Source organism: Gopherus evgoodei, chromosome 14, assembly GCF_007399415.2.
Source record: "Gopherus evgoodei ecotype Sinaloan lineage chromosome 14, rGopEvg1_v1.p, whole genome shotgun sequence".
NCBI lineage: Eukaryota > Metazoa > Chordata > Testudines > Testudinidae > Gopherus > Gopherus evgoodei.
The window spans coordinates 32,961,208-32,983,863 of record NC_044335.1 but is presented as its reverse complement, the minus strand read 5'-3'; the positions used below and the strand labels follow the sequence as shown (position 1 = coordinate 32,983,863).

The window sequence follows — 22,656 nt, the reverse complement described above, 5'->3', positions numbered from 1 at the left end:
AGGGCAAATATACTGGTCACTGGATGAGTAGTTTTCTGTTCCCTGAGTGACCAGAGCAGGGGCTGCACTAGAGTAATCAGGAACCTGCTAGAACCAATTAAGGCAGACAGGCTGATTAGAACACCTGCAGCCAATCAAGGGAGGCTAATCAGGGCACCTGGGTTTAAAAAGGAGCTCACTACAGTCAGAGAGGGGGGAGCCAGAGGAGAGGAAGTGCGTGTGAGGAGCTGGGAGCAAGAGGCACAAGGAGCTGAGAGTGAGAGGGTGTGCTGCTGGAGGACTAAGGAGTACAAATATTATCAGACACCAGGAGGAAGGTCCTGTGGTGAGGATAAAGAAGGTGTTTGGAGGAGTCCATGGGGAAGTAGCCCAGGGAAGTGTAACTGTCATGCAGCTGTTACAGAAGGCACTATAGACAGCTGCAATCCACAGGGCCCTGGGCTGGAGCCCAGAGTAGAGGGCGGGCCCGGGTTCCCCATAAACCTCCCAACTCCTGATCAAACACAGGAGAAATTGACCCAGACTGTGGGGAAGATCACTGAGGTGAGCAAATCTGCCAAATAAGCTTAGGACCCACCAAGGTAGAGGAGGAACTTTGTCACACACCTTAAACATGCTTGTTTTATGAGTATATTTGAAGCTAAAAAGAGAAACTTTGAGTCTTTGGCACATCAAAATGGTTTATTTTTTTAAATATTTAAAAAGTGACTTGTGCAAAATTAATCTCAGAATAGTATAAATCAACATTAAGAGATATAGGAGGAAATCAAAAAGACAAAACAGGCCTATCTTCACATGTTTCTCTTTTAAATCCCATTGGATGGCTTTAAGGAGGGGCATTAAAATGTGTCTAATCTAACATATGGATACACGAATCTGATCATAGAAGATCACTGTGTATGCTTGTGTAACTTATCCAGACTTCATGGTGACCTTTTGGTGCGTACTACAGGTGTTGTTTTCTCTCTCTCTAGAAGATTAAGATAGCAGCTCTGCGCATGTACACTTGCTGTGTGGAGAAAACTGACTACGAGGAATTCTTTCACAGTAAGTTGTTGGTCTCTAGGATACTAGAACCTGGAGTGTGCCCCAGATGAGGTTGTGGCTGGCTAGAACCTGGGCTACCCAGTGCCTGTGACAGGTTGGTCTGGCTGGAAACCAAACACGTTCCCCTGTGTAGTGGGGGCAGGGTTGAATAATATATGGGCATATTGTGCCTCTCCCCTAACTGTCCTGCCATAACAGGTGCCCCACGCCCCGCTCAGGAGGCTGGGTCAGACTATAGAAAAAGAATTTGCTGCTACTATCTCATTCTCCCTACACCTTCTGCACGGTGGGGAGAGATGGTTAGAATTCCACGATGTAGCCAGACAGAATCCAGCGTGATCCACCCATGAGGGATGTCTACAACCTGAAGATGCCCCTCCCCTGCGGCCAAGGTAGGGCAGGCTAGAATCTGTATTCCCAGCCTTTCCATATTTGTGTTATAGTTGGCTGGCTACAGCATGACCCTGGCACTCTACCCATTCCAGCCCTGTGATACGGCCATCTGGAGCCTGAATGCGCACACACACATAAAACCCCACCCCCTGACCTCTTGTCAAGGGCAGGGCCACCTAGAACCCAGAAAAAAGAACAAGATTAATTATGGCACTTTAGAGACTAACAAATTTATTTGAGCATAAGCTTTCGTGGGCTACAGCCCACTTCATCGGATGCAAAGAATGAAACATATAGTGAGATAGATAGATATCGATATATCTATATCTATATATATATAGATATGTCGATATCTATCTATCTATCTATCTATCTATCTATATATATAGATATAAAAATACAGAGAACATGAAAAGGTGGGAGTTGCCCAACCAACTCTAAGAGGCTAATTAATTAAGATGAACTGTTGTCAGCAGGAGAAAAAAAACTTTTGTAGTGATAATCAAGATAGCCCATTTAAGACAGTTTGATAAGAAGTTGTGAGGATACTTAACATGGGGAGATAGAGACAATGTGTGTAATGGCTCAGCCATTCCCAGTCTCTATTTAAGCATAAGTTGATTGTATCTAGTTTGCATATTCAAATTCAGCAGCTTCTCGTTGGAGTCTGTTTTTGAAGCTTTTCTGTTGCAAAATTGCCACCTTTTAATCTGTTACTGAATGGCCAGAGAGGTTGACGTGTTCTCCTACTGGTTTTTGAATGTTATGATTCCTGATGTCAGATTTATATCCATTTATTCTTTTGCGTAGAGACCGTCTTTTTTGGCCAATGTGCATGGCAGACTCCTCTCCTTTCCACATTTCAGGAGCATGGCTGGCTAGAACATAAACAGGCTCTGCATCCTACCTACCCATACCGTGTCTTGGCACATAGGTTTAGAACTGGGACAAGCCCCTGGGTAGAGGGGAAGGTCGTACTAGAACCGAAACACCCTTTTCCCTTGATGTATGGGAGTGGCTTGGACTGGGATGACCCTTCTCCAGTGTTGTGGGTATGGGACCGCTAGTTCCTGGAGACACAACTCCCTTTCTCCAGCCACACAACAGGGCTTGCTGTTTGTCAGCGTGGGAAGCATGGTATTTTTTTCATGCTTATTTAAATTGTAAAAAAACCTGATGGGAATTACATATGAATTTCCTAAGAACTAAGATTCACCATTAGCTCTGAAAACTTGGGATGTTTTCCTTTATGCACAAAAATTCTCTTGGCTAAATTCTCTTTAGTTTTGGTATTTTATATGTGCTCATGACAAGGGTTTTCCTTTTAATTTTTAATTGGGTCTCTGGCTCTATTTAGCAAAACATTTACTTAGAGAATTTTGACGGTGATGATAGTGGGTAAAATTTAGAAAAAAATTCAGAACACAACTAATAATAGTAGTAAGTGAAGACCTCTGTACCTTTCATCACAATGTAATTTTGACAAGTTTCCATGCCCTCTTCTATGTCCTGCTCCGGTCTCATTTTTGAACAGGTACACTTTTGGCATGGCAGCCATTTTGAATTTAATTTTAACTGGGAAGCATTAGGACTAAATGTATAAATAATGTTTGTGTGGGGGTTTTTTATGTTAAGGTCACTTGAAGGTATTTTTAAACAGGCTACAGCATAAAGAAGCAGTAAGCCCTTTTAAGATAATTTACAAAACAGAGGATTATCAGAAAGTAAGAGTTAGTTACATGGACAGGAAAAAAGGCAGAAAGAGAAAATAAAGGGGATAAACAAAATGAAAGAAAAATTTAAAACAGCAAGACAGGAAAAAAAGGCAGAAAGGAGAGAGAATTAAGTGAAAAATTACAGAATATTACAAATGGCAAAAAGAGAGAAAATAAAGCAGAGTAAACAAGACACAAAGTGATAGAGGGTTTTAAAATAGCCAGAAAGGAAAAATGCCTCTCACTGGTCGAATAGCAGAGAGAGAAATTAAAATGGATTATCACAGAGAGAGCAAACTTTAAAATAGAAATAGAAAAGCATCTGACCCCAATGGCTGTCACTAGTTAAATACCAGCAATTCCGGGACAATCAGCCTTGGACAAGCCACACCTCTTGGCTGAGCCAATCAGAAGGTATTCTTTAGACACATCATAGAATATTAAAATGAATGCATTTTCCTGAACCAGTGAGAAGTTTGTCTAAAGCCATAGCCTTGTAGGAACTTGTGCCAGGAGTCTTGATCTTCCTAACTCACTATGAATGCAGCAGTTTTTTTAGTAAGGATATGTCATAGCTGAAGTAATATGCCCCTTCCTGCAATAAAATAACTTTTTTAATTATAGAATTAGAACTGAAACGTCATACCCCTATTAGAGAGAGTTCAGTAATATTTTCTTAAAAAAAAAAAAAAAGAAAGAATGAGATGAAAAATGCAGATTTTTATGTGAGGGATATTGTGTAGAAAGACCCCAGACTTTAAAAAAAAAAAAAAATAGTTTTTAAAAGTTCGCCTAAATGAATTGCCCACTGTGCAAAAGCAACCCCAACCAAAAACTGTTCCAAAGACTTATTACTGTCTATAAAACACACAATCTAATTTGAGAGGTTAGTTTAAATAGGGTGACCAGATAGCAAGTGTGAAAAGTCAGGATGGGGTTGGAGGGTAATAGGTGCTTGTATAAAACAAAGTCCCAGATATCGGGACAGTCCCTATAAAATCAGGACATCTGGTCATCCTAAGTTTAAATAAATTTGTGAGTTGCTAACAATTTAGCAGAGGTAAGAATACTATTTCTTCTTGACTTTATGTTTAACAGAATTTCCTTTTTTTTTTTTAATCACACCAAGTACAATTTTGCAAATAAACTTTTAAAAGATTAACATAAAAAGCAGGGCATTAGTAAGTGCTTTGTAGCACACACTTCTAAAGGTAATGGGAAAAATGGCATTGTTAAGTAAGTGAAGCAGCTTTGTAGATGTCACACACGCATTTTTAAAGGTAAAATAACCAAAATCCATGTCTTAAGGATATTTGTAGAGGGCTTGTCAAGGTTCCTTCTCCACTCTGAACTTTAGGGTACAGATGTGGGGACCTGCATGGACACTTCTAAGCTTAATTACTAGCTTAGATCTGGTGCACTGCCACCATCCAGAATTCCAGTGTCTGGAGCACTCTCTGCCCCCCCCCCCCAAACTTCCCCCTCCCTCGGTTGCCTTGAGGGACTTCACCAATTTCCTGGTGAACACAGATCCGAATCCCTTGGATCTTAAAACAAGGAAAAATCAATCAGGTTCTTAAAAAGAAAGCTTTTAATTAAAGAAAGAAAAGTAAAAATCATCTCTGTAAAATCAGGATGGAAAATACTTTACAGGGTAATCAGATTTATATAGCCCAGAGGAACCCCCTCTAGCCTTAGGTTCAAAGTTACAGCAAACAGAGGTAAAATCCTCTCAGCGAAAAAAGGAACATTTACAAGTTGAGAAAACAAAAATAAGACTAACACGCCTTGCCTGGCTATTGCTTATAAGTTTGAAAAATGAGAGACTGATTCAGAAAGATTTGGAGAGCCTGGATTGTCGTCTGGTCCCTCTTAGTCCCAAGAGCGAACAACCCCCAAAACAAAGAGCACAAACAAAGACTTCCCTCCACCAAGATTTGAAAGTATCTTGTCCCCCCATTGGTCCTCTGGTCAGGTGTCAGCCAGGTTTACTGAGCTTCTTAACCCTTTACGGGTAAAAGAGACATTAACCCTTAACTATTTATTTATGACAGGGCTAGTGAAATAAATGTTTTACACCGGCTTATCATCTGTATATTGTGGAGAAACCCTTTTTGAGGGCTACTTTTTCCTTTTGCTAAAGAATTGTGTAACTTCAATAAGGGGGTGTTGTGGAATATCTGAAGAAATGTGTCCCTCCTTTCTGCTAAAAAACTAACAATTGCAACAAAATTATTTTTAATAATAGGATTAAAATTTCTTAACATCAGTTTACAGCAGAGGTGGGCAAACTACGGCCCGCGGGCCACATCTGGCCTGCAGGACCCTCCTGCCCAGCCCTGAGCTCCTGGGCTGGGAGGCTAGCCCCAGGCCCTTCCCCTGCAGCCTTAGCTCACTGTGCCACCGGCTCTGGGCAGCGGGGCTGCGAGCTCCTGGGGCAGCACAGCTGTAGAGTCTGGCCTGACCCGGTGCTCTGTGCTGCGCGGTGGCATAGCTGCCTCCAACTGGGCTGCGCGGCTGTAGCCGCCAGCCACTGGTGCTCCAAGCAGCGCAGTAAGGGGGCAGAGAGCAGGGAGGTTGGATAGAGAGCAGGGGAGTTTGGGGTGGTCGTCGGGGCAGGGGTCTGGATAGGGGTTGAGGTGGAGAACGGGGGGTTGAATGGGGGCAGGAGTCTTCGGGGGGGCAGTCAGGAAGGAGGGGGGGTTGGATGAGGTGGCGAGAGACGGTCAGGGGTGGGAGTTCCAGGGGCAATGAGGGACAAGGAGTGGAGGGGGGGGAGAGGATGAGGCAGGGGTTCCGGGGGGATCATCAGGAGGTGAGAAGCGGGGGGGCTGGGCTGCCACCTGGCTGTTTGGGGAGGCACAGCCTCCCGTAACCAGCCCTCCATACAATTTCCAAAACCTGTTGCGGCCCTCAGGCCAAAAAGTTTACCCACTCCTGGTTTACGGGATATTTGTAAAATGAAGGTTTTTGGGGGTAGTATAATATCACTTACATTTGCAGATAAAATATAAAAGTTTTTTAAAAAAGACAAGCTGTAGCTTTGTAACTGTATAAAGGAGGGAGATAAGGACTCTTCCTATCTTAAGAAACATATCCCCTCCTCCTTTTGTCTAAAACAACTGTCTTTTGCAGCAAAAGATTTTTAATCACAGGATTAAAACTAAATACAGTGAGAATTGAAATAAAGTGTTAGTATAGATTTTAATGACAAATTTTAAAAAGGCTCGACTGGTTCATTTTGTTTGTGGTCATTAATTCTGCACTGGATCCCAGCATTACACTATGTCCAGCAAGGAAATGCATCAAGTTTTTCACCTTGTTTGTGACTTTATAGCAATAAATAAATAATAAGTGGAGATATACCTATCTCCTAGAACTGGAAGGGACCTTGAAAGGTCATTGAGTCTAGCCCCCTGCCTTCACTAGCAGGACCAAGCACTGATTTTTGCCCCAGATCCCTAAGTAGCCCCCTCAAGGATTGAACTCACAACCCTGGGTTTAGCAGGCTAATACTCAAACCACTGAGCTGTCGCTCCCCCCAAGACCAGTGTGGCTGGATATTTGCCTTTTCAGGGCAATGCAGATCACAGTTGAAGTAAATCTACAGCTTCTTAGGATCCCGTTTCAATTTCTGTCAGTTTTCACACACAATCGTTAACTACTTTGTTAACTTTTGAGGACCTATTTATCACAATTTGTTGTGGTTTGGGTTTTAATTTTGTAAGAGAACTGACTCAGGAAAGTGAGAGATAAAAATAATGCAAAACTAAGTGTACAACAGCCCGTTCTCCTATTCCCTCAAACAGAAATTCCTCCTTATTTAAGGAGGAAGACCAATGGACTTTTGAAGTGCTAGCCCTAAACCATTGGCTAAGAAGGTATTGTGTAAGTATTGTATAAAAAAGGAATAAGAATAGACCTGTTGATTAAAGATGGAAGCGCCTGTAAGTATGCCTCACGAACACCATCAGTCAAGCAGCTCATTAAGAGACACTGTATGAGCGAAGTTGAAGGACTTGAACACACATCCCAGTGACACACATTATGTTTGAGGCATGAAATGGGAGTAGAGCAACAGGGATAGCTGTTGATGAACAACGTGGGCACAGGGACAATGTGGAGGAGAAGCATGAGGCAAGACCACTGACTCACGTCAGGAGACCCCAAATGATTCAAATAGTGGGTTGTACAGAGATGAGTCATAGGTATGCTGCATGTAAGAATGGTTAGGTGCTTGGAGAGGACCTGGCCACGGTAGCTTAATTGGCTAGAGCCTTTTGGATTGAGACCATATGGAAACAATGTTCTTTGAAACTGCAAACTGAAGAGGTCTCTTGACACACAAAGTAAAATGTTTTAAAAGTACACTATTTAAAAAGGACATTGATACTTTAAAATTTTCAGCAGTTGAACATTGGTTTTTCAGATACCTTGAAGAATCTGAACACTGACAGCTTCAAAGGACCGAATGGATTGGGCCTGATCTGATCTTATCCAGACCCAAACAAGATGCTCAAAATGATGTCGAAAGAGAAGGGAATGTTTATTCAATAGGCATGTACTAGCTAACTTTGAGGAAGAAATATGGTATCGAGCCCGGGTGAGCCTGTAATCCTAAAATCATTATGCTAGCAATTGTACAAGTTGATGTCAGGGAATCATCAAGCATTGTCTGAAAGACAAGCAATTTAAGCACTGCCGAGGGGTTGTTGTAGAACCCCCAGCTAGAGAAGTCATGACTGTGTGAACTGTGACTTTATAGTTCACATCATCTACAGTAAAGAGCAGTGGTAATCTTACGTAGAAATATGTCAGTGTTTCTTCAACTGTGTCCAGATTTTTCTCTACATATATATCTCAACTTCTCACAAAATGGTATTGAAAATTAATCCATACAAGGGTCCCCAAAACTAGTTTTTAAATTAAAAAAACAACCTGCATTTGACGATTTTGACGAATACCCATTATAAAACATGCTAACACATTTTTAATTTACAAATAGTATAGTTTATTTTGTAAAACTTTTTCATTAATCCTTTGTTAAAAACAATTGTTTGAGCAAAAGAATGGCACTACATAACAAGTTTTGCAATTTTGTCAGATCCTTTAAATTATAATGCACATATTTGTGTATGAAATTCTGCTATTCATTTGTATAAAGAAAAAATTACTGAAAATTCTCTAACTAGATTAAAACTAAAGGATGCCTCTGTATTACAAAATGATGCATTAACTGTGTTCTTAATGTCATGTTTAGATCCAGTATGAAAACATGCTACTATATCTTTATTTCTAATTAAAGTTCTTTTGTTGCAGGGGATAAGGAGGGGCAGATTTATTCAGATATGCCATGGCGCTCCTTTACTGCAGTTTCACAATTGTTTAGCAGACAGAAAGAATGGCAGTCATACAAGCATTGCCTCCCCACAATTTACAAATGATAAACCTGTGCAAACTGTCCTTTTTATTTCACTAGCCTGCTACAAAATATCCTGAACACATGGTTTTTGATACTTTAAAAGTGTATACAGTAATTCTTAATTTAACGTTGTAGTTATGTTCCTGAAAAATGCGACTTTAAGTGAAATCATGTTAAGCAAATCCAAGTTCCCCATAAGAATTAATGTAAATGAGGGGGTTAGGACAAAAGTCTCTCTCTCTCTCTCTCTCTCTCTCTCTCACACACACACACACACACACACACACACACACACACACACACACACACACACACACACACACACACACACACACACACACACACACACACACACACACACACACACACACACACACACACACACACAGTTTTAAACAAACAATTTAATACTGGTACACAGTGGTGATGATGATTGTGAAGCGTGGCTGAGGTGGAGGAATCAGAGGGTGGGATCTTTCCCTTACTGCTACGTGATGAGGGATAGCTTAGGAGGTTTGCACATTGACCTCCTAAACCCAGGGTTGTGAGCTCAATCCTTGAAGGGACCGTTTAGGGAACTGCAGTAAAAATCTATCTGGGGATTGGTCTTGCTTTGAGCAGGGGGTTGGACTAGGTAACCTTCTGAGGTCTCTTCCAACCCTGATATTCTGTGATTTCTATGAACTAGCAATTGGCTGAGCCCTCAAGGGTTAACTCTGTACACAAGGCAGCAGGAATGGAGGGAGATATGCGCACTGCCTTGTTAATTAGAGCATCTTACTGAGTTGCAGCTGCTGCAAGTCCTGGTTTGTCTCCCCTGCTCTATTGAAGATGGGGTAGGTGGGATGCAGGAGCAGGGGGGAGGGGACACCCTGACATTATCCCCCCTCATCCTTCCCTCCCCCCTGCACAGCAAGCAGGAGTCTCAGGGAGCAGCACATGGCAGTGGGGGGAGGGACACAGCTGAACTGCAGGCAGCTGCTGCACAGGGAACTTAGGGGAGCAGGGAGCTGATAGGGGTCTGCTGGTCCACCCTGGTACCAAGCCCCTACCAGCTAGCTGCAACGGGCAGCTCTTCCTGCAAGCAGTAGAGAAAGCAGGCGGCTGGAGGGAGCATTACACAACTTTAAACGAGCATGTTCCCTAATTGATCAGCAATGGAACCATTAACCGGGACAACTTTTAAGTGAGGAGTTACTGTATGTGATGGCTACAAAACCATTACCACACCTGAAGAAGAGCTCTGTGTAGCTCAAAGGCTTGTCTCTCTCACCAACAGAAGTTGGTCCAGTAAAAGATACTACCTCATCCACCTTGTCTTTCTAAGCACTTTTGTACATTTAATCGTAATGCTCCCCATTAATTTTTTTTAAATGCCCATCACACCAAAAGTATACACATCCAAAAATGAGAGTTGGGGGTGGAACATAAACCAAGACAGGGGTTTGGAAACTTGTTAAAATAATATGGTGATGAAAGTTATAAAGGTCTCCACTTCTAATATTAAACATAAGGACATTTCAGAAAATAATTGTTGCCCCTTTGACTTGAGCAGTTAGCCAAAAATCAGGGCCTTGCAGAGTTGATTCCATTAGGATGAGATATCAGTGTTATGAGTCAGGTGTATTTTGGGTGTAATCTTGTTTACAAAAAAAATACACGCAGTCCCCATTTGTCTGATCACAATAGAGATTTAGTAAGCAGTTTCCTTGTCCAGAATTCTGCAAGTCTGCCACCGTAATGAACTCTGGGTCCACAAAGCTCTGTCTCTGCTTCCTCTCAGGGTTCCATTCCTCCTGGCTTTCTATCTCTTTCCAACATGCACATGCACTGTGTTTGCAGCCACAGAAGGGCATTTTATCTATCTGGGTCAGCTCATGCTTGATCGTGCAGTTTAGGGATTTGGTGGTAGTTTTCAGTGTCTGCAGCTGTGTTTATTACATAAAGGGACTTGAACGCTCCTTTTATTGAACCCGAAGAAGTGCTTGGCATACCCACTGGATTTAATGAGGTCTGTTGTTGTATCTAAGACCTTCTCCTCTTCCCTCCCTCCCCTCCCCCATCATGGCAGCACAACAAGTTCTCATTTTTCATTGTACCTGACTGATAGCGCTCAGCCTACAGTAACCACACCCAGACTTGACAGCATCCCACAGAGCTTTCTTTTTCCTTCCTCTTGTGAACTGCATGTATGTTTGGTTTCTTTGACTGAAAAGGAACTGACAATTGGAGGCTGTGCAATTCTAATGATCCCTCTTCACGTGATGCTCATTCCTGAGAGGTGTAATGCTTTGACTTACTAGTTGGCTTCTGAATCTCTTGTCTTAAGCTCCAGGAGAAATTGTCTATAACCTTTACCTTGGAAATAAAATTTAGTCATTTGAAAACTGTTATATCAGACTGTTGAGCATCTTGGTGGGGTAGGAAAGGTAGCAGGGAGTTGCTCTGTGAGTTGAAATTCAGCTGAATTTTTTAGCCATCTGTAAGGCTCCTAGTTCATGGTATAACCCTTAACCAAACACTTGACCGGTAGGTGGCAAGATTCTTTCTGTTGCGAACAGCTTTGCTTGAAAAAGGACAATAAGTTTAACTGCGTCGAAATCTTAGCCCATGGCATTCTTGCAAGCTGCAAATTGGGAGATCTGATTTTTCCAAAGTTCTAGGTATCTTTCAGTTTTTGCATGATTTTGGTTTTTTAGGTAAATTTGTCACATTTAACAGCTTCAAATTCCACTATCTTGCCCTTCCTTTATAACTTTTTAGTTAGCCCTGCAAGTTGGTAGCCTTAGCCTCACATGAGGTTATGGGAGATAGCAAATGGTCAGCTTGTATGTGTGGAGAGTAAAATAGTTTTTTAATAAAGTTACCCCTTGTGCAAGGGTCAGCAGTGGAACATAGTACCAGGAATCTGAAAAGGTGTCTGCTTCATGTAGCTTGTCATGCAAAGCAAAAGAAGCTAATTGCACATTTTATCATCATTTATTGGAGGGTAGATTTATTTTCCACTGGTTTTTTTAAGAAACTTTTTCTTAAAAAAGAAACACATTTTAGCACTCTTTCCAAAGTTTTTCGGTTACACCCAACATAAATGTTCCAGTTTCATGTGTTTTCATTGTTGCTAGATGGCAGATCCTCCTAGTACTATATTTGATACTATGAAGTAAAACTTACACAGAACCTTAATATTGCATAATTGAGTATATACAATGTATGCAAGTTGCCATTGCTGTGAGACCTGCTAATTTAAAAAATGTGTATAGTAGATGTTGGTTAACATGAAGTTGTGTGTCAGCCAGTTCTTACAGAGTTTTCCAAATGCAATGGTGGCTCACCCATGTCGTCTTTTTTATGTCATCTTTAACAGTTTCTTTTCTTTGATACTAATTCTCCAAGGTACGCACATTTTTCCATTTGTTCTAGTTTTTGTCTTCAACTTTGATCTTTACTTCTTGTCTTTCACTTGCCATAGTTTTTTGGTTTCTCTTCTCCATGCTCTGTTTGGATTTGGTAAGCCCTGGAAAGCTAAAGACATTTTGATAAAAACAAAAATCAGTGTACAGAGACAGTTGTCTTATCAATACTGCTGTACATGTTGAAATGTTGGAGTATGAGGAAAGCCAATGAATTTAAGATATTGACTGCAGAAATGAACTGGTTGAGGTGAATACTGAGAGTTTCAAGATTGCAGAAAATAAAAAATGAAGTGACAAGAAAATGGCTAGGGCAAGAAATAACTCTGTTCCAGAAGATTAAAGGAAGCTGACTGACTGCGATGGTTTGGACAATAATGGACCTGGAAAAGATCCCATACATGCCACTATGTATCAGTGTGCAAGGAATTAGAAATAGAGTAAGGCTGAGGATGCGATGAATAGGCACAGTGGAGAATGACATAGCATAAAAAGGTTTAAGGTAAATGAAGCAGTGAAGTTGGTATGAGACAAAGTGGTGGAAAGACTTCATTTGGCCCCATTGCTGCTGAGCTGATGGATGGACATCAAGAAGCAGGTAAACCAGAATGCTGTTAGCCCATCTTTTGCCCTTGCCCACCAACAACAAAAGAAGCAAACCTAATGAACAGTGAGCAGCTGCGAACCTAGTGAGCCGTGAACAGAAGGGAAGCAAACAGAGGGAGTTTGCCTGGGAGTTCACCTAGGGAGAGAGCCCATAGAGTTTTTGCCTTTCAGGCTTCTGGGAACAGTAAATACATCATCTGAAAAGGCTCTTGATACAGTGCAAGGAAGAAAATATGGATTGTGATGGATCAGCTGTCGTGACCTGCACAGAATGTGTCATGTTTGTCTTTCTCCTGGAGGACAGAAGTGACTTCGTCTGTACAAAATGCAAACTGGTCTCCATACTGGAAGAAAAGGTCAAAGGACTGGAGGCCCATGTATTGACCCTGCGTTGCATCAGAGAAAATGAAGACTTCCCAAATAGAAGTCAGGATTTGTGTAGCCTGATCTATGGATTATATATTAATTATATTGATTACTTAAAGAATTCTCAGTTATTACTCTGAGGTTTGACTGATTCTTGTCCCAAGATCAGGCCCAGTATTATCAAAATTACTGTTCCTTTGGGAACCCTGATGTGCACAGTTGCAACACTCATACTTCAGAAACCTTTCTATATTTGTAATAGTTTATTAATACATTTCACAAAGTCATAAACACTCTAACCCAGTAAGGTGGAGATAACACAGAATATACATCCGGACCTCTATATACTTACTCCATCCTTTTCAGAACAACTTGAAATGTTAGCCATTATCATTTTCATTACCATCCCCTTCCTCATCACCACCAGTGGCCATCATCCTGGTACCTGCCAAGGGCTACATCTCTCTCTCTCCTGTCAGAGCTGGGATACAACTTTTATAATATGTTATACTGATGCCACTATGCCTAATGCCTATTCAGTGGGGGTCTCTCCTCTCTTCCTTATTTGTATTTCCTCACCTTACTAATGTTGGGGCGACCTTCTCCTATAGTACAGCAGTTCTCAGACTTCATTGCACCATGACCCTCTTCTGACAAGAAGAATTATTGTGTGACCCCAGGAGCGGGGACCAAAGCCTGAGTTCGCCCAAGCCCCACTGCCCCTGGCGGTGGGGAGCCAAAGACAAAGTCTGAGTCCCACCGCCCTGGGCACCGGGGCCAAAGCTGAAGCTCGAGGGTTTCAGCCCTGGACTTGGGGGCCTGAGCCCCGCTGCCCTGGACTGAAGCCCTTGGGCTTTGGCTTCAGCCCCAGGAGGTGGGGTTCAGGCTTTGGTCCTGGGTGGCAGGGCTCAGGTTACAGGCCCCCCCTGCCCAGGCTTCAGCCCCAGGACCCAGCATGTTTAACTCCAGCCCTGGTGACCTCACTAAAACAGGATTACAATCCACTTTGGGGTCACAACCCATAGTTTGAGAATTGCTGGATTATATATTAATTGTCTTAATTTATTACCAAATACATCAGTTTGTTGCCATGGCATTCTTGTGCTCAGACATCTGCAGAGGTTTCTATCTTAAAATATCCAAAAGCTGGTGTTTGCTCATATTCCTGTGGTTGTCTGGTGTCAGTACATACAAACTTCCCCCTTAAACATGCTATTCCCAAGTCCCCAAAACTTAGTTGGGCCATTGATCTGTGCCAAAGTTTATAGGCCTCAACTTTATGCTAACTGCTAAAGCCAATGTCTTACAGGAAACAGGCCTGCTAAATAAAATAAATGCTAAAGCTAGGTCTGTGGGCCACATTCTGGTATTGTGGGCATAGCATGCTGAAAAATTGGAGAGGGCAGTGCAATGGGGGCTGAAGAACAGGGAAGAAAACTGGTAGCTTGTGACCTCATGAAGAAGGAGGAGAAGAACCAGTGTACCCCCAACACTGATAGAGGTAAATAACTGCTTTCAGGCTCTCTGTACAGGTAATACTGTTGATAATGCCTTGGAAAAGTCATCAGAGGAAGGGGTCAGAAGGGATGTGAGTTTCGTGACCACCACTTCCAAGAGGAGGAGCAGAGTGATGGTGGTCGGGGACTGAGTATCTATCTGCCACCCAGACTGAGACTCCCTAGAAGAGTGCTTCTTACCTGGAGCAAGAATTCAGGATGTGACAGAGAATCTGCCAAGACTCATCAAGTCCTCTGAAGTTCTCCTAAGGTGCGTTGGATTTCCATCTTAGCCAGTATATTCATCTATCAGTATTTTTTCCTAAACCAAATAAATCTCAGCATGAGACCTCCTTTCATATGTTAGATGTATGTTGGACTTTGGCCTTTTACCTGAATAGGACCAAGCAATTTTGGAAATCACCTAAACTGTTTGTCTCCATCACAGAAAGATCTAGGGAGTACACGATTTCTTCACAGAGACTGTTCAGATGGATCTCTGGATATATTACTGATTTCTATAATGCAGCTGGTGCTTTGCCTCCCCAGAGGATAACAGCACAGTACTAGATTGCAGGCAGCTTCCACAGCATTTCTCAAAAACATTCCAGTATTTGAGATATGCATAGCTGCTACATGGGTCTCAGCGCATACCTTTTCTAAATGCTATGCCTTCGTCCATGTCACCAGATCTGATGCCGCACTTGGTAATGCAGTACTGTCTTCAGTATTGGACTTGATTCCGAAACTCCCACATCCCTGTGAGGATACTTCTTGGGAGTCATTTGAAGTGGAGCATCCATAGGGGCACTACTTGAAGAAGAAGAAGAAGAAAGCGTTACTTGTTTTGTTCAGTAACTGTGGCTCTTCGAGATGCATGTCCGTGTGAGTGCTCCATTACCTGCCCTCCATCTCCTCTGCTTTGGACTGTGCTTTGTTGGACATTTGGATAGAGAAGGAACTGAGGGTGGTTCACCCGTGCAGCCCTGTATACCCTCAGAGCATGCCATGAGGTTGCACAGAGATCATGCATGGGCCAAACGGACACTGCTAATGAAAAATTTCCGATCAAGGTACATGCACACCTGAAGTGGAGCATCTATAGGGAGACATCTCGAAGAACAACTGTTACTGCACAAGGTGAGTAACCCTTTCTTCTGTTGTTGAGAGAAACTGGCCATACTGATGTGTTGCAGTTTTTGTTAAGATTATGGTTTTAATCATATGGAGAACTTTATCCTGCTCACATGTCAATGGCAAAACTTCAGCTCACTTAAATAGTACAGGATCAGTCTCCTAGAGACCTTAGATAAGCATCTCATGTCTTTCTGTGTACTCAAACCAAATAAAGAATAGTCTAGTTAAAGGGCAATTCACAACAGGTTATTTGAGCCATCCTTTAGAAAATGCAAATCCAACCCTAGTGAAGCCAGTAAAAAGAAACATGAACAATGGCAGATAGTTTGTAAAGTGAGAGTTAAAAGTAGGGAGCTAAGAGGGATGTTGAAGAGCAAATAGACGAGAGACATAAAACATAACAAGAAATTCTTTAAATATATGAGAAGCAGGAAGTCTGAGAGTATTGATGGGTGCGTTGGACCACTAGCGGGTAAAGGGGGCAACTAAGGAGGACAAGGACATTGCAGAGAAGCTAAACGACTTCTTTGCATCAGTCTTCCCCACAACTGATACTAAAGGGATACCAACCTGGACCTATTCTTCACGTAAAAATTAAAGGACACTTTCAGAGATTGAAGTGTTAGGAGCTTGTGCTAGAACAAATTGATAAATTTTCAGAACAGCAAGTCACTAGGACCAGATGGTATTCACCCCAGAGTTCTGTGGGAATCAAGTGCTTGAACTGGCTCAAGACTGAGCTGCAGTGCATTTGGCTGTACGTAAACATGTTTGTTATTGTATTTGTTTTTCTGTAGCACTTAGTCTCAGTCATGGGCCAGGACCATCTTGTGCTAGATACATAGATACAGAAAGACAAGGGGAGCACAAGGAATCTGTTACGTTGTGCAGTCTATATGTGTTTATAAAAATATGGTAATAAGTGAATATAATGTAACTGGAATATGCTTCATGCAAAAGGTCTCTTGTAAGGTTTCATTACAAAGCTTATAATCTACTGAGTCTGATCATCCTATTTGTATAAACGTACCACTCTTGTAACTGGGACTAGAAATATGAAATATAACTCTGATGACCTATTGTAATTATGCAAAGTGTGGGTCATTAATGATGGTTTGGAATCCTAATGGCTCCCATCAACTGGGACAATTGATTGGGGCTCTGTTTGCAAGCAAGCCTTCCTGTGAGTCAGACTGGGAGGAATGCAAGCTTGGGGTCTTACAGTGACATGTGATCATGTCACATGAACTGGAATCCATCTTTAACTTGGTGCTTTTCGTGTGTGGGTATGGGTGTGTGGGTGGAAACCCAGAGAGAGACAAAGGATTCCTGCTTTATGCAGAAGATATATAAAGGGGTGGTACGGAACAAAGAGGGAAGAGGAGCCATCATGAACAATCCCCTAGCTACCACCTGAGCTGGAACAAGAGCTGTACCAGGGGAAAGAATTGTGCCCAGGCCTGGATGGTGTCCAGTCTGAGGAAAAAACTTACTGAAGCATCTCTGAGGGTGAGATTATCTGTAATCAGTTTAATTAGACATAGATTTGCGCATTTTATTTTATTTTGCTTGGTGACTGACTTTGTTCTGTCTGTTACTGCTTGGAACCACTTAAATCCTACTTTCTGTATTTAATAAAATCACTGTTTAGTGTATGTATTAATACCTGGGGGAACAAACAACTGTGCATATCTCTCTATCTGTGTTATAGATGGTGAACAATTTATGAGTTTACCCTGCATAAGCTTTATACAGGTTAAAACAGATTTATTTGGGTTTAGACCCCATTGGGAGCCAGGCATCTAAGTGCTAAGGACAAGCACACTTCTGTGAGCTGTTTTCAGGTTAACCTGCAGCTTTGGGGCAAGTAATCCAGACTCTGGGTCTTTGTTGGAACAGATGGGAGTGTCTGGCTCAGCAGGACAGGGTTCTGGAGTCCTGAGCTGGCAGGGAAAATGGGAGTAGAGGTAGTCTTGGCACATCAAGTGGCAGCTCCCAAGGAGGTTTCTGTGACCCAACCCATCACAGAAACCATGAGACAACATCGGTCAGTGTGATGGGCAGCTTTTCAGCCTTCCAGCTTCCTGTCTGTTAGGTTTTTTGTAAAAGCAACATGGCAGAGGAGAGTTTTAAGGAGGACAGTGAGGTAGTTCTGTACATGTTTACAGCGAGCTCCTCTAATGTGTGAGGGGCAAAATGGAAGACAGCATGAAAACGCTAGTTTGAAAATTTAACAAGTCATTGGGAACTGACATCTTACTATCAGGAGTAGATGTTTGATTGTGGCTAGTTTACCAAGCAGTGGGTGATCCTGGGAGTTGCAGACCCATAAGCCTACTTCAGCATCAACTAAAATTGGTTAAAACTAGAATTATCAGATTTTTTTAGACAGGAATGGACAAACCAGCAACAGCATCTGTAAAGGAAAACTGCCTCTCTAATCAATTAGAATTCTGTAAGTATATCAGCAAAGTAATGGATAATGGAGAAACAGATGTTGTAATTGACTTAGAATTTAAAAAAAAATTGGCAAAGTCCTCAGATGGCACAAAATATTTAGGTTAGTCAAGATTTGAGAAATCTGTGGGGAACTTCTGAGGGACATAGCCAAGGTAGGAAAATGGGCAGCATGAAGGAAAAGGAAATTCAGTGTTAAGTGCCAAGTTAGTGCACATTGGAAGGACTAATTTAAATTTATCATACACATTGTTGGTTTCTGAATTAACTGTAGACACTCATGATAAAATTAAAGGTATCCCTGTGGACAGTTCAATTTAAAACTTCTGTGCAATGCACAGCAGTGATTAAAAAAAAAAAGTAATACTGAAAATATTATCATTCTATTATATAAATTGATGATAACGCCTCACCTGGAATATTATGTTCTGTTCTAGTTATATATATATATATTAAAAAAAAGAGCAGAAATAGAAGGGATCGAAATACAGGTAGTGAACATTATTAGACACATGGAGAGACTTCCATATGAAGAGAGATTGAAAAGATTGGGACTCTTTACCTTCTGGGGATGAAAAGAGAGGAAATGGTATAAGTATGAAAAAAATGAACAGTATAGTGAAGTTGATTAGGGCTCTTCTAGTTTCCCTCAACTAGGGAGTCATCCATTTTGGATCTGCTTTTGACCAACAGGGATGAACTAGTTGTGACTGTAAGGTGGTTGGGAACTTGGGAGGAAGTGATCATGATCAGATAGAATTCAAGATCCTATGGAAAGGAGGGCATGAGAACAGCAAAACAAGGACACTGGATTTCAGGAAGGTGGATTTCAATTGAGTCAGAGAAATAGTAGGCAAGGTCCCATGGAAAAACCAATTAAGAAAAAAAGGAGTGAAAGGGGGCTGGCAGTTCTTAAAAGATGTAATACTAGAGACTCAACATCAAGCTAGTCCGATACAGAGGAAAGATAAGAGCTAGTGTGGCTGCACAAGTAGCTTTTTAGATATCTAAAACCCAAAAGGGATGCATGCAGGAAATGGAAGGAGGGGTATGTCACCAAGGAAGTATACCTGGGAATAGTGCAAGCGTATAGGGCCAAAATCAGGAAGGCCATGGCAAAGAACAAGTTACTGCTGGCAAGGAATGCTAGAGACAACAGGAGGGGATTCTTCAAATATGTTCAGACAAAAAAAGAAAGATCAAAGACAGTATGGGTCCACTGGTTAACGGAGAAGGTGAGCTGGTAACAAAAGATAGAAAGGTGGAGCTGCTCAATGCCTACTTTATTTCAGTCTTCTCACAAAAAATAAAGTGATCGAATGACTAGCGAAGTTACCATAGACAATAAAAGGGAAAGGATGCAGATTGATATAAGTAAAGAACACATCGGAGATCTTCTGACCAATTTGAATGAATTCGGATCAGCAAAGCCTGATGCTATTCATCTGAGGGCGCTGAAGGAATTAGCTGAAGAAATCGTGGAGCCACTGGCAATAATATGTACAAACTCATGGATGACAGGAGAGGTCCTGGAGGATTGAAGAAGGGCAAATATAGAGCCCCGTCTATAAAAGGGGGGGAAAGAGGATCCGGGGAATTATAGACAAGTCAACCTGACCTCGATACCTGGGAAGCTAATAGAGCAATGTGTAAAACATTCAGTTTGCCAATACCTGGAGGATGAAGGGGCAATTACTAGCAGTCAGCTTGGATTTACCAAGAACAAATCATTTCAAACCAGCTTGATTTTCTTTTTAGACAGGGCAACTGATTTTGTGGATAGGAGGAATGCTGTGGACATAATATACCTGGACTTCAGCAAGGCTTTTGACATAGTCCCACATGGTATTCTGATAAGTAAGCTGGAGAAATGCGGGCTTGTCATTAAGTGGACACACAATTGGTTAAACAACCATATACAAAGAGCAGCTATTAATGGAATGATGGATTTGGAGGGAGGTCTCAAGTGGAGTTCCACAGGGATCTCTTCTGGGTCCGGTGTTGTTTAACATCTTTATTAATAACTTGGACATAGGAATAGAGAGCATACTGATCAAGTTTGCAGATGACACAAAGCTGGGGAGGTTGCCAACACTTTGAAGGATAGAGCTAAAATTCAGAGGGATCTTGATAAATTCAGTGAAGACAAATATTAAGATGCTACACTTAGGGAAGAAAAACCAAATGTACAAATATAGAACGGGGGAAAACTGGCTTGACAGCAGTGCTACTGAAAAAGATCTGAGAGTTGTGGCTCACAACCTCAAAGTGATGCGATGCTGTTGCAAAAAAAAGCAAATGCAGTTTCAGCTTGCATTAACAGAGGCATAGCATGCAAGTCACGGGAGGTGATAGTACCACTCTGCTTAGTGCTGGTTTGACCTCAGATGGAGCACTGTGTCCAGTTTTGGTCACTAATGTATAGAAAGGATGAAGAGAAACCAGAAAGAATCCAGAAGCGAGTGACAAAGATGATCAAAGGGATGGAATGCAAGCCATGTGAGCAAAGGCTGAAGGAACTGGATATGTTTAGTTTGGAAGAGAGAAGATTAAAGAGGGATATGATAGCGATCTTCAGATACCTGAAAGGCTGCCATAAAAAAAGGTGGAGAAAAGTTCTATTTTGCCAGAGAGGGCAAGACAAGAGGCAATGGGTTTAAACTGCAGCATAGTAGATTTAGATTAAATCTCAGGAAAAACTTCCTAACTGTAAGAATAGTGGGACAATGGAACAGATGCCTCGGGAAGTTGTTGAAGCTTCTTCACTGGAGGTTTTCCAAAGGAGGCTGGATAGCCATCTATCTTGGATGGTTTAGACACAACAAATCCTGCATCATGGCAGGGGTTAGATTGATGACCCTTGCAATCCCTTCTAACCCTATGATTCCATCATACAAGAACAAAAGGTCAAAAAAAATTGAAGGCAACAATTTAAAATGATAAAATCATTTTTTTTACAAAATGCATATATAATTTGTGGCATTCATTGCCACAAGGTATCATTGAAAACAAAAAGTTTGTAGGAGTCAAAAGAGGATTAGACATTTTCTGTCTCTCTCATTCTCTCTTTCATTCTGGAGCATCTTTGCAGAGATAGGGAGCAGTACAGTGTCGCCACTCATTCCTGTCCATGGCTTGTTCCTCCATTAAGCCCAGCCTGGTTATATCTTTGCACATGATGTCCTGCCATCTAGATGGTAGTTGATCTCTAGGTGGGACTGACCTTGGTTGTGCTTGCATTATTTTGTTTGGCATCCTGTCATCCGTTTGTCATCTGCAGTGTCCCCAACATTGTAATCTTTTTTATTTGTAACCAATCTTATACCCTGATTTCACAATCTGCTCTCCTTCGAACTTCTTCATTGGTTTTAAATTCATTCTATTTTACATCTGCCATCTTTTGAAGAACTCTCTGCCTTCAGCCTTGTGATGGCTGCTTCCAGACCATAGAACAGTGGTTCTTAACCTTTACTGCAGCCTGCACCCCTTTGGTTTTCAAAATATGTTCTCACCCCCCTTATCAAAAATCAAAATATGTTCTTGCACCCCTTAAAGGAAGATATTTTTTGTTTGTATATTACAGTAATCGTTAAAAAATGTATAATGTTAATAAATACGTAGGTTTGATGAAATGAAGTAGTTTACTTACTTGCCTGTGCTTAATTTGTGTTTTCGATGATTTATCTTTTGAAAAAATGTGGCATGTCTCGCACCCCCAGAAAGGGCATGTCGCAGCCCCAGGGGGTGCATGCACCCCAGGTTAAGAACCACTGCCATAGAGTATTACTGTTAGATAGTTATACAGATAATGAAAACGTACTCAAGTTACATTAGATACAATGAAAATAAATTGCAGCCTTGGGGAATCTGTCTATCAAGGATATAAAAATAGTCCCAGTAAACAAGTTGTTGAGTTAATTTTGTAACATATGTGGCATATACAGAATACATGACAGTGTGGTATGGCATAAAGGTTTTATTGGCACTCGTTAGGGATCTGCTGATACTGAAAGCTCATATTGATAAAATCTTTATACTACACCATTCTATGTTCTCTGCATAATAGATGGTATGCAGAGGTGATCAAAAATATATGAAAGATTGCATTTTACAAGGAAAGCAAAATACATATTTTCCAGCTAGGCCAAATTAATGCAGCAGAAAGAACCTTTACATTTTGAAATTCCTTAATTGAATGCTTGGCTCCACAACCTGAATGTTGTGTTAACATATAGCTTTTTGCACTTAATATAGAAAGGCGCCTAGTGTATCAGCAAGTCGGGTTCTTAATTTGCATGTGATTAGTCGCTGTGCTTCTAGAACTCCCAGCTGTTTGTTTACTTTAATTTTCCCAGTTTATAGACTGTCTGTTAGGATCTCTGGGCATATGAACAATGAAGGATTTAAAATACCCAAATAGTAAATAATCAAATTTGACATGATGTCAGAGATGACACTCAAAGGACTTTCATAGCCTATGAGCCCCTTCTTTCCCACCCCTCCAGAAAAATTCGAGAGTGAAATTCTCCCTTGTGCTCCCTTGTGCAGAGACCCACATGAGGTTTGTGCATCTTTGACTTACGTGGTGCATAGGCTTTATACGGCCT

General features: G+C 41.5%; 1 protein-coding gene across 4 annotated transcripts in view; it reads left to right on the top strand.

The window, feature by feature from the left end:
- The window catches only part of LOC115635082 (ubiquinol-cytochrome-c reductase complex assembly factor 1), an 87,964-nt gene that overhangs the window by 12,708 nt on the left and 52,600 nt on the right, over window positions 1-22,656 (top strand). For all 4 annotated transcript variants that reach the window (XM_030533355.1, XM_030533353.1, XM_030533352.1 and 1 more), the window contains exon 5: window positions 975-1,047. In XM_030533355.1, the coding sequence (XP_030389215.1) occupies window positions 975-1,047 (73 nt within the window). The remainder of the gene's footprint in view (window positions 1-974; window positions 1,048-22,656) is intronic.